This window comes from Bos javanicus, chromosome 25 (assembly GCF_032452875.1).
Source record: "Bos javanicus breed banteng chromosome 25, ARS-OSU_banteng_1.0, whole genome shotgun sequence".
Taxonomy (NCBI): Eukaryota; Metazoa; Chordata; class Mammalia; order Artiodactyla; family Bovidae; genus Bos; species Bos javanicus.
Window position 1 is genome coordinate 34,245,557 of NC_083892.1, and position 12,773 is coordinate 34,258,329.

Genomic DNA, 12,773 nt, shown 5'->3' on the forward strand with positions numbered 1-12,773 from the left:
CCTGATGTCTGCAATAACTTCCTGGTCTGCTGGTCCAGCAACCCTGACTAGGAAAGAAGTGGGCTCAGCATACAATGATTTGGTCTTAGGGGCCTGGCCGCTCCGCTAGGGGCTCAGGAGTCATTCTTTTAATAACGTGCCTCAGATTCCTGCCTGGCGCCCTCCATTACCAGGTGAAGCTGGCAGAATTCACCATCTGTCCTAGTGGAAACCCAGACAGCATCCATCTTCTGTCTTCCCACCCCTCTCCTTTCCTTCAGTAGCTTCTGAAAGACTGCCCCCGCAGCCTAGCCATCTCGGCCAGGCATTCTCCTAGTGCTGGCGATAGGATTTCTCAGGGTGTGGAGACCTGAATGCACTCAGAACTGCTCCCACCAGCTTCCCCTGCCCCGTCCTCAAGGAGCTCAGGCCAAATTCTTGGCTGGGGAGCCTCGCCCACATCGAGGGCAAGCATGCAGAGCAGCATCACTGAGAACCTGTCTCCACGGCTCTCTCGGGGCCCGAGCACTTTGCTCCCACACCCCCAGTGCATCTTTGGCATTGCCAGGCGCTGGGGAGCTGGAATGAAGGGCTGGTCCCCTCCCCTCGAAGGGCTAGACCAGGGGTCAGACACAGACAATAAATTGAGCCTCAGTATCTAAAGAGGTAAGGACAAAAGCTGTGGGGGCATAAGGAGGGAACGGCTCATCCTTCATCAGAAGCAGGGAAGGCTTCCGGGAGGAGATGACATTGGGACTGGACTCTGAAGGACGTGCTGGAGTTCCCCAGATAGGGAAGAGAAGCAGTGGAATTCTAGCACTGGGAACCACGTGGGCAAAGGCTCAAAGGAGTGGGAGTGCATGTTTGGGGACAGGTGACCCAGGCTGAGGAGCTGGCTGTTGGCTTCAGGATAAAGTATAGCACTGGATAAAGCTGCAAGATTGTATAAGAAGAAATACAAAGGGGTCTTGAAGGCTGTATCAGGGACCCCACCTATAGTCCTCAGTCCTATCTCCCTCTTTCTTCAAACTTTAAATTTGTACTTTGTATGGGGGTATAGCCGATTAACAATGTTAAAGCAGTTTCCGGTGAACAGAGAAGGGACTCAGCCATACATATACAGGATCCTTTCTCCCCCAAACGCCCCTCCCATCCAGGCTGGGCCATAACACTGAGCAGAGCTCCAGGTGCTATACAATAGGCCTGTCTCCCTGTTTGTCTCTTTATTCCGCTCATAGGCACCAAGCCCCCTGTGTTTCAGACGCTTTGCTGGCACCAGGAATTGGGGCTAAAAAGCCCTCGGCCCACAGGTGGAGTGAGACCTGTGAGCCCACAGTGAAGTGAGGGGGAGAGCTCCAGAGAGCGGAGGAGGGAGGCTCCCAGGAGGTGGCAATGCCTGTGAGCAGTGACTTTGAGGTCATGCCAGAGTCAAGTGCAGAGCATCCTAGGGAAGGGGAGCAGTTGGGGAGGGGTGTGGCTGGATGCAAGAGGGATGGAGAATCTGTGTGGGCGTGGCAGTGGACAGGTTGGTCCAGGAAGCAGGTCCAAGCTGTGTCAGGACTGGGAGCCAGGGTGACTGGAAGCCACTGGAGGCGGTTAACTAGGGCATGACAGGGTCTGATTTGCTCCTGGCCCAGTCTCCCAGGTTGCTGATGGAAGATGAACAGAAAGAGGTCAGGGCAGGGGGGTGGGCAGACAGGTTGCTGATGCCAGAATGGACCAGAGGCAGAGGCTTGAACTGAGGTGGTAATAAGAGAGAATGAGATGGGTAAATGTGAGCAATGTCGAGATGGAATATGGGACCAAACTTGATGTTGGTGAGCTGTGGTGGGCCAGGACAATGGAGGTCTCCAAGCTCCATGCATGTCCCTGGCTCAGGGCATGAGACAAGCAGAGCTCTGTGTGGGGTTTGGTGAGTGGGTGATATTTGTGAGTTACCCTCAGAGAAAGCGTGGTAGAGCTAGGGTTGCAGGGCTGGGGTAGGGACAGGCAGGAAGCAGGCAGGGCTTAGAAAAACAGCTTTGTTCTGTAAAGCCCGAAGAGCCTTCCCGAAGAATCTGGATGATGCTTCCAGGCACAGGTTGAGAACAGAGGCTCAGAGAGGGGCAGGAACATCCTCAGGGTCACACAGCAAGGCATGGAGAACCCTGGCCTAGATCCAGACACTTGGGCAGATGAACATATGAAAGGAGCTTGTGTTCCCATTACCACTGTCAGCTCCTGTCACTGTCCCCTTCAAGGCCTTTTTCCTCTCCTGGTCCCCCTCTCTCTTCTCTGCCTTTCATACTCCATGGCTCTGGACACTTTGAGGCCAGTGAGGAGAGTATGTGTTTTGGGGGGTGGGGGGTATTGCAGGAAGGCCCCATCTGGGATGTCCAGACATGCCCGGTTCCTTCTCTTCCCACCTCCCTCCACCCCTTCCCTCCCTCCCATCCCACTCCCTGGGAAGGAGGCCTCCCTGTTGCTTAGCAACTAGCAGAGCCTTGGAGAAAGGAATTGGAAATAGCTCAGGAGGTGCCTCCCCTCTGTTAAGATAAGTCTTTGGTGTGCATGTGTGTGTGTATACATGCGTGTGCAGGGTGCATACAGGTGCACGTTCTACTTTGGGCCGTGGAGCCCCCACTTCTCACCTTCCAAGCCGTGCTGGCTCCCAACCCACCCTGCGCCGGCGAAAGGATGTAGCTGCCTGGAAAGCTAACGTCAGTGCCACTTTTGGTCACATCCTCACAAGCGATGTTTCCAGAACAAAGGAGGGGACGGCCCTGTGGGCTTCAGCCCAGATAAGGCCCCACCTGGAATGCTGACTTTAGAAAAGTTAGCCAGATCGAAGTAGGAACCGAAAACTGCATCTGTGGTGGGAATGGAGCTGAGCCTGGAGAAGGTTCCATCTTCTGGTCTCTGCATGGCTGTCCCGGAGCAGACTGGGATGGGGAGCACGTGTGGTCTGTGACTCCAGGGACCAGAGCCAGAAAAATGGGTACTGGGGAGTGAGAAGCCGGTATTAAACTTAGCCTGAAGGAAAAACAAGAATAAAACCTGGGGAATTGCCAGGAGGTGTGCAGGCAGGGAACAGGCAGTGACCAGGCAGTCAGGCCCAGGCATTGGAACCGGGGCAGAGAGCTTTGTCCTGGATGGTTACTAGGTCCCTGAAGGCGACAAACCTCCTTTAGAGGCCATCTAGTCCGCCTTGAATCCACCCCACGTTACCGATGGGGACAGCCCAGTGTCCGATGCCCCCTCATGCCCTGAGGTGTGACCCACAGGTGCAAACCTGCCACCGCCCGGCTCTGCAGCCAGAATGGAAGCGGATTAGAGCCATGAGTGGGCCTTTAAATCTCCAGGATTAACCCGCTCCGAGAAGAGCTTAGAAGGTGGCCGAGAAGTGACCATCCCGCCGGGTGTCTGTGTCTGTCCCGCAGGGCCGAGGCCAGCCGCTCCAGGGGCAGCCACTATGTCATCCACCGTGAATAACGGGGCGGCCAGCGTGCCGTCCCCGCCCGACGCGGCGAACGGTTTCCCGCAGCCGGGCGTCTCGTCTGGGGCCTGGCCGCGGGCAGAGGAGGAACTGCGCGCCGCGGAGCCCGGCCTGGTGAAGCGCGCGCACCGCGAGATCCTGGACCATGAGCGCAAGCGGCGCGTGGAGCTCAAGTGCATGGAACTGCAGGAGATGATGGAGGAGCAAGGGTGAGCGGGGAAGGGGGCGGGGCGGGGCTGTGGGCGGGGCCGGGAGGGACTCGAGGCGGGGCCAGGGCGGGGCCAGCGTTGGGATCCCGGAGCCTGAAAGGTCAGAATCTGAGCTATTGCAGGCCCAGTTGAACTTTCATTCATGTATTACTTTATTCTACCAATAAGCTGTCTTGAACTCCTGCTCTATATAAAGTTCTCATCTGGGCTTAGAGTCACAGCAGCCAAGGAGACACAGTCCATGCCTTCGGGAAACATCCAGTCTGGTGTAGGAGAGGGGCATGTAAACGTTAATGACAACTCGAGGCCTCAGTTTTCCCATATGTAAAATGGGTGGTTCGAGCTGCCTGGTCTAAAGCTAGGTGCGGCAGCCAGGCAAGAACGCACAGCGGGCTCCTACTACGTGTGAGGGTGCCTGTGATTTCAGCAAGGGAATTCCAGCCAGCAGCCACATCCAGAAGCTTAGATTTCACCCTGTCTAGTTCGGAGAAGGCAATGGCACCTCACTCCAGTACTCTTGCCTGGAAAATCCCATGGACGGAGGAGCCTGGTAGGCTCCAGTCCATGGGGTTGCTAAGAGTCGGGAACGACTAAGCAACTTCACTTTGACTTTTCACTTTCATGCATTGCAGAAGGAAATGGCAATCCACTCCAGTGTTCTTGCCTGGAGAATCCCAGGGACGGTGGAGCCTGATGGGCTGCCGTCTATGGTGTCGCACAGAGTCGCACACGACTGAAGCAACTTAGCAGCAGCAGCAGTAGTTCAGAACCAGGGGCACACAAGTGGGCCAGATGCTGTGCTGGGCAACACTGGTCCCCAGAGCCGAACTGGAGTCACTTCCTCAAAGACCCCTCTCCCAACCCCTATTCCTTCCCCATCTCAGAAGGGAAACAGGCATGTTAACACCAACTCCACCATAAAATAGGTTAGAATCAGGATTATAGAGAGGACAGCAGGACAGGAAAGGGTCAAGTGCTTCAGGAGCTCAGAGGGGGAGATTCTGAGAGAAGACATTTGAATGGGCCTTGAAGGATGAATAAGAGTTCGTCAGGCTGAGAAGGAAGGATTGTGCATCAGTCAGTAAGGATTTAGGGACCTCCCCTGAAAATCCAGTGGAGACGGGACAGCCATCATATGTGGAACTGGAGGCAAAAAAAAAAAAAAAAAAATAGAGAACAGAGTCATTCCCATCTCTACCACTCCAAGGAAAACTGGATTTCCCAAGGCTCCTTTCTGCATCTGCCTGAGTACTTTGAAACTACTGGGCTTGCTGTTGAGGGAGTCAAAGTGGGGAGCAGGGCCTGCCTAACAGGCTGGCACTGTCAGTGAGCTGAGAAATCAGGAGGGCCAGTGCATTAGTGCCTGGAGCCACCTGGGAGCAGACCGCCTGTGTACAGCTGTCCTTCCAAACCACACCTTTGTCTGTTCATCCCCAAGAGGCAGCCAAGACAAGGCTCACTCGTCCCTGTGGAGCCCAGAAGACACTGAGGCTCAGACAGAGATTGTCACTGCCACCACAGGCCCTTAGGAAGGCAGGGCCAAGGCTGCCAGGCAGGGCGGCTTGTAAGAAAAGGGCGCAGGAATTTGGTGTTCACCTCCAGCTGGAGACCAGGTCGGGGTGGGGAGGATCCCTGCAGAGAGGAATGGATGGGTGGAAAGCTGTTGGAGACAGACAGGAGACTTCCAGCTGGTAATGAAAACAGGCTTGATGAGCTGTGGATGTGACCGAAGAAATGAGATCCCCGGGGGTTAGGATGGGGAGTGGAGTATCCTTATACAGAGAGAGTCCCAGACCTTAATTAAACCTGCAGATCCTGCTGAATTGAGAGACTCCAGGAGTGGAGGGAGTGTGGGCGGGTGGGCGTTGCTAGGGAACAGACGCCTGGGACAGATGAGAGCCAGCCTTCAGTGCTTCGTTCTAGGAAAATACCCCTTTCCCCACACAAGCCCCGCCCCTTCTCCCTCACAGAGCCCTGCCCACTTCCCCTCACAAGCCCCGCCCTCTTCCGCGCACAAAGCCCCGCCCCCCTCATGGGGCCCTGTCTCCTTCCTAAGCCCCACCCTCTTCACCTAACTTTCCCCATAGGAAAGCCCTCCTCTCCCCAACCTTTCAGAGAACTCCTAAGGGCCCTCACTCACGGCACCCCCTCCCCACAAGTCCCCTATCTCCCCCTGCCGTGGCAGGCTTATTATCTCAGGGGGGCAGCCTCAGGTGAAGGGGGATGGCACTTGACCGTGTCTAATCCCCTGGCATCAAAGGCACATTCCTCGCTGGGGTGTACCCAACAGGTCGTCTCCAGATATTCCATCAGGGGCCCTTCCGCCACCCAAGCCCTCACTCCAGGTGGTCCTTAGACTGGGGTCTCCTATAAAGCCAGCTCTCCGGTTATCAACCCTCTCCCTCTGCCATCTCTTAGCGGCTGCCGCGCCAGTAGACGCCACAGCCACTCTGGAACCCAACAGTCGGGGCTTCCAGCTCTGGCCTGTGACCTTGGGCAAGCCATAGCTACTGGCCTGTTAAATAGGGGGTTGTTCTGAAGAGCCTGTGGACTAAGGCAAGTACAGGGCTCCAGCACCCTACTCCAGTCCCCAGAAAGTGCTCCACAAACACTAGGGATCTTTGCTCTGCTAAAAACCCAGTCATTAATATCCGTTTCTAGAAACACTGGTTCATTCGCATTTATTTACCAGATTTGCAGGCATTTGACAAATATTCCCGCTAGTCATGGAAACACACATTCTTTGGCCCCATTAAAAAGCAATCCCTTTCTTAATACTGATGGATGGTGGCTAATTCACTGGTGATGGATGCTGCCTTTGGTGCCATCTTCCTGGGCAGTCTCTATGGGCAGCCCACAGTCCCTGAGGAGGCGGGGACAAAGCCCCCAGCCTCTAGGAGGTGATGTTCCAGGCTTGGCCCCAAACATCCCCCTCCCACATCCTACCCACCATGCCCCTTCTCATGAGGACCATTGAGCTGGGCTTGGAGCTTTGAGCCCTCCCCTCTCCCTGCTCTATTTCTTCATCTGTAAAATGGGCCACTATCACCACAAACATCCCCCGCCCCCCAGAGCCGTGATGAAGATCAACTTAATGACCAAGGAAGTGATTTTCTAGGAAATGCTGGATCTGGGCAAAGGCAGGCAGAAGGAGACATTTTCCACTCTGGAGACCGCTTTTAAAATGTATTGTCCCCTCACCCCACCCCAGCCCCAGAGGGCAACCCAAGAAGTCCCCAGAGCAAAAATGAATTTGATGCATTTTTCCCAAATGGTGGAAGTGGCAGCGAGGGAGCCAGACTGGCTGGGGAAGCAGCTCAGCCAGGAGGCTGGGGTGCTGAGACAGGCGTCCTCGCCCTGCCTACCCTCTTCCCCGTCCGAGCCCTTGACTATTAGCCAGCCGGGCCTCCTGCATGCCCTTGAGTTGGCAGGTGCTGCTACACCCACAGGGCATGGAAGGTTTGGGTACCAGCCTCCTTCTCCATCTCAGCCTTTGCCTCCTGGGAGAGCAGAGGGGAGAGGTTCAGGTGATTATGGATCCAGGACCCTGCTGACCTGGGAGGGGTCTAGGGTAGAAAAAGGCACAGAGCCTGGGACAATTAGACCCTCTGTCCCCATCGATCTGGGACAAATAATCCTCAATCACCACCATTTCTTGAGCACCTACTGTGTGCTAGGCACTGTGCAAAGTGCTTTTACGTATCATCTCCCTTAATCCTACAAGAATATTGAAAGGCAGGTTACTATCCCATTGCACAGATGTACAAACTCAGACTAAGAGAAGCATGTGGACTTGTCCAAGGTCACAGATCTAGAAAGTGGGAGCACTAAGATTCAAAAACTGTCGCGCCAGAATTCAAAAGCATTTTTGGAGGCCCCATGTAGCAGGCAAGGTGCCAGATGCTGGGGACACAAGGTCAATTCAGACAGACAAGGTCCCTGTCCTCGGGGAATTCCCAGGCCAGTGCAGGATGCAAAAGAGTCAACAGATGAAGACTAGCCCAGAAACCACTCCTCCAGGAGGAACCAGGAGGCTGAGGTTGCTATGGAAACACAAATGTTAGCACCTAACCTGACTGGGGAGGCAGGAGGACTCGTCCTGCTGTAAACTTCCCATGAGTCACATCTTTGTGTTCAGCCATGGTTATTTCCACAGAGTAAACCTGGAAGTTAATTTATGAATCAAAAGCTGTATTCCTTTTTTTTTTTTAAGGTTTTTGAAAAGAATTGCGAAATTGCTCTCCAAAAAGGCTGAATCAATCCCAAATGCTTGTTGAAGGAGAGGAGGGAAGAAGGGAGAAAAGAGATGGGGTCCCTAACAGGGAAGGATGTACCGTTTTCATGGATAGGGTTGGGGGGGTGGGCTTGCTGTGTGCACAGAGAGCTCATAGCCGCATGAGAGAGGAGGTGGGACTCCAGTTCCTATTTGGCCACCATCATTTCTGTCCAGGGCGGCCCAGGAGGAGGAGAGGGTGGGAACTTAGGAGACAAGACTCAGTCAGCAAAAGCCACTGACAGCTGGTGTGTGCTGGGCACAGGGCCAGGGGCTGGGTGAGCACAGACGCCCCAGGGGTCAGCATGGACATGGGCTGGGAGGCCTGGACAGCTGTCACACTGGTGGTGTGAGAGAGGTGACAGCGACCCCAGGATGCAGGAACAAAGTTGTGGAGTAGATGATTCTGGGCTTTGGTCCCCAGCCTGAGACTGGGCTCAGGGAGGGAGGGAGAGCGGAGGAGAGAAGTCAGGAGCCTCCATCCAAGGCCCAGACTACATCCACCCACAACCCCATCCCAAGCTGGGAAGCCATGGATCTACCCCTGGGATCCTGGACTGGCTACTTGGCAGCTTGACCTTGTAGAGGTGGGGATGTGCTGAGGACCTCCCCAGGAGGTCTCCTCACCTCTGGGAACACTCCCTTTAGTTTATGTGTTGGTTTGCCTGGTTGTTGGTTTAGTTGGTTGGTTGACTGGTATGGTGCAAAATGGGTTGGCTTTGAGCTTCCCCAGTGCTGAGAACCTTGTTGGTGGTGTGACCTTGGACAGGTCCTATCAAGCTGGAGAGTGCCCACGTGACTGAGAGCTGGGAGGAGAGGCTGGGGGGGCAGGTGGGGAGGAAACCAGAACCCAGACTGCAGCTCTCACCTTCCCTGTGCCCCACAGGTACTCAGAGGAGGAGACCCGGCAGAAGGTCAGGACTTTCCGGCAGATGCTGATGGAGAAGGAGGGAATGCTCACCAGGGAGGACCGGCCTGGGGGCCACATGTGAGTGCTGCCAGGGTGGGGAGGCCCAGGGCAGGGGAGGGTGCAGCCTGCGGCCAGCCCTGGGCAGCCTTTCCCAGGGCTCACTCAGGTGGTCAGGGCTGGAGGTGGGAAGAAAGAAGAGGAGGCGGAGAGGGCGTGGGTCTTGTCCACCGGAAGCTCTGGCCTGGCCCAGGGCACTAGGCAAGAGCCGCTGGGCACCTGGGCATCACTGAAGTCCTCTCCCTGCTGCCTGGGGTTCTATGTCTGGCCCAGCGGTGGGAGAGAGAGCCCAGATCTCATCTCTGGAAATCTTGGGCTGCAAACCAGGAGACTAGAGAAGTGTTCTGTCCTCAGTGTTGTTATTGGCTGATAGAATAGTCCCTCCGCCCCAACTATTATCACCTAGATAGTGGCCTGCAGAGTAAACACGGATGCTGGAGAGAAATGACCAGCACACCAAAAGCCATCACTGGCTCGGCCAAAGGCCCATCCAGTAAAGAGAGCACAGGCTCTGTAGGGGTGACATCTCTACAGCTGTCACAGGACAGGAGGAGCACCGGGTGCTGTGGGCTTCAGATAAAACAAGGAGGTTACAGGGAGGCAGACTTCATCTCGGAGAACCATCAACCACTCGAAACCATATAAAGTGGAGCAGCTGCCGTAGGAGGGCGGGGCCGGCCTGTCCCTGCAAGTGTCCCGATGTGATGGAAGGGTGGGCATCTTGCTGAGACCCTAAGTCCCTGGGCACCTTTGTTGGCAGGAAAGTAAAACAGCAGCAGCGCCTTCTGAATGCTTTTCCTTGCTGTTGTCTTGAGGGCAAACAGCATTGCAGAAGTAGATGGACCTCGAAGACAGGGAAGCCCAGCCTATAGAAATTGTAGACTATTTCGGGTGGGGGGGTTCCCCTGCTAACCCCACTTAGCCTCACTTCTCTGGCTTGAGCAAGAGCGCGAAGCAGAGTTGGTGATGGTGATTTTCCCTGATGGTCCAATGGTTAGGACTCCACACATCCACTGCAGGGGGCACGGGTTCAATCCCCAGTCAGGGAACTAAGATCCCAGATGCCACATGGTATGGCCAAAAAGGGGGGAAAAACCCAAAAACCAGAGTCACGCCAGCCTCAGGCTTGTGGGGGTTTGTGGGTGCTCTAGGGGAGCCAGGCTCAGCCGGCCTGCTCTCTCCCCACAAGGTGGGAAGAGGTCACACCACTACCACCGTCTCCCGAGCCTCCCAGAGCCCACAGCACCCCCTCGGCAGGGGCTGTGGCTGACTCAGAAACACCCCGCAGGTTCATCCCCGCCCCCAGGCCAGGGTGAGCTCCTCCCTTCCTTCCCTTCTCAAACCTCCAGACAGCCAGATCTGTCCGCGCTGCCCGTACCACCTCCAAAACCATCAGGTCCTGCCTGTCTGACCCGTGCCCCCTCAAATGCCCCCAGGGCTCCTCTGGAAAAACAGCCACCCTCTCCCCTTCCATCCAGTGTGAGGGCAGGAGGCCTCTTCCAGAACCTACCTTTGCCACCTTTTCAGGGCCCTTCCAGTGATAACCGCCCCTCCAGCCCACACCTGCTGCTCTACCCTCCCCTGGGCTCCTTCCTCTTAGTCGGCTTCTGATCCTTCCCCAACCCTGCTTTCTCCTCCAGCCACCAGCCCACACGTTTCTCTCTTTTCTCCATCAGATTTCTATAGAGCATGTGGTACACGTTGTCTCCACTTCCTTAAGCCACGGAGATCTGGCTTCTGCCCCCATGACTCGCGTGACCTGCTGCAGCTGTCTGAGTCTTGCTTGGCCTGGCCCGGGCACCTCTGCAGGCCTGGCCTCTCCTGGCACGTGCCACCACTCCATTTCCCTTCTGGAAACCTGCTTTCCCTCTCCCTGGCTTCCAAGAGTCAGCCCTTTGTGACTGTCTTCCTGCCCCTCTGATGGCTTTCTGCTCCTCCCTTCCTCCTGCCCACTTCTAAGGTCTTGGCTCCCCACAAGGATCTGCTAGGTCCTCAGGTCTCCTTCCCTCTTCTTCCTGGGGATCCCATCCATCCCCAGCTGGAACACTCTCCTGTTAGTGGATGACTACCAAGCTTTTTCCAGTAGTCCTAATCTTCTCTTTCCTTGAATGAATGAATAATGCATTTGAGAACCAGGACATGTTGGGAAGGAGGTCACAGAAAGGTTCCATTGTCCGAAGAAATGTCTTGAGGGTCTGTGCTGTACACCCAACCCTGTACTAGTGCTATGAGGCGGGGAGGGAAGAAGAAAAAGACACGCTCCCTGCTCTCTGGGTGGAAACACAAACCTCCAAGGAGGACTCCTGCTCTGGAAGCAGGGGAGAATAGACTTGGCAGGGTCCCAGGACCCTACTAAAATGTCAAAGACATAGAAGACAAGTTTGTTAGCAGTTTGGTTGGTGGCTTGGACAATAAAGAATCCACCTGCAAAGGAGGAGACCTGGGTTCGATCCCTGGTTTGGGAAGATCCCCTGGAGAAGGGAATGGCAACCCATTCCAGTATTCTTGCCTGGTGAATCCCATGGACAGAAGATCCTGGTGGGCTACAGTCCATGGCATTGCAAAGAGTCTCATATATTTGCCCCATGCTATGAGGAGCTATAGGAGAGGCCCCAGGCCTGATTTATCTCTGTTCCTGCCACCCTTGCCCCCTCCCCCCAGCCCCAGTAGGCCTGGCACGCAGGCTGAGTGAGCAGAAAGGGCAGCCCCTTTGCCTTGAAGCCTCCTTCTCCTCTGTGTGAACTCAGTCATCTGTCAATTGGCCATTAGGCTCCTGGCAAAAGGGAAACAGAACTAGTTAATTAGTGAAACTGCTGTCAGGAGGAAGAGCGTGTGACAGGCATCTCTTCCCAGGTCAGAGCCCTTCCCGGGAGCACCAGTCCAGCAGGAGTCGCGGGTGATGCTGGGTTCAGCCCCGATTGGCCCTTGGTCCCTCTGCAGTGGACTCTGGCTGGGCCTGCTTTGGTCAGCTCTGTGGGGCTCGGTGTGTTCTGTCACTGGGGAAGAACGCCTCCCCTGCCTATTCCACAGACGTAGTGAGGAGTAAACTTGCTAACAAATGTGAACTTAAGAGCAGAAAACACTAAAAAGATCTAGAATTCAGTGCAGACACTCACAACTGTGTCTACAAAGCAGGGAGGGGGTGACTAAGCTAACGTCCACAGTGAGGAAGCCCAGCCAGTAGAGTCCAGGGCCGGCCTGTGTGCACATGAATCTCAAAGTCAATTGCTTAGGTGAACTTGCATTCTTAATCAAAGGTCCCCAAACCATAGATATTTCTTTCCCTCTCTGGGGCCTCAATTTTCTCATCTGTGAAATGGGATCATGCAATTTCTCTAAATCAGGAATTGGTTCTGAGTGGAATGTGAACCATGGAGAACCATTTATACATTAGAGAACATTCTCATGAGTGGTGTTATTTGTGATATATATTATATTATGAGCCAGGAAGGTCAGAACAGGAGAACCCAGTGTTCTAGCCCTGAGAGAGCCTGCAAAGTGGACGTGGTGGCACCAGCTACACAAAACCAGCAGTAGAGGCCTCAGCCTAAGTCTGTTTACATCCCTGGAACTGCCAGGACAAGTCTTAACCAGAAGATTCTGAGACCTTGTATGTCTCTCCAAACATGCATCTCCTCTATGCCTGTCTATTTCTTTAAAATTTTTTTTATTTATTTGGCTACATCGGGTCTTAGTTGCGGCACATGGAATCTTCATTGCAGCATGCAGGATCTTTTTTTTTTTTAGCTGCAGCGTGTAAATTCTTAGCTGTAGCATGTGGCATCTAGTTCTGTGACCAGGGCTTGAACCTGGGCCCTCCTGCATTAGGAGCACAGAATCTTAACCAGTGGAACACCAGGGAAGACCCCA

General features: G+C 54.7%; 1 protein-coding gene across 1 annotated transcript in view; it reads left to right on the top strand.

Annotated features, from left to right (window-relative positions):
- SRRM3 (serine/arginine repetitive matrix 3) overlaps positions 1-12,773 on the top strand; it is a 53,843-nt gene that overhangs the window by 18,969 nt on the left and 22,101 nt on the right. Inside the window, 2 exon segments of the mRNA XM_061402013.1 lie at positions 3,399-3,663; positions 8,823-8,924. Of these exon segments, the coding sequence (XP_061257997.1) occupies positions 3,431-3,663; positions 8,823-8,924 (335 nt within the window). The 5' untranslated portion in view covers positions 3,399-3,430.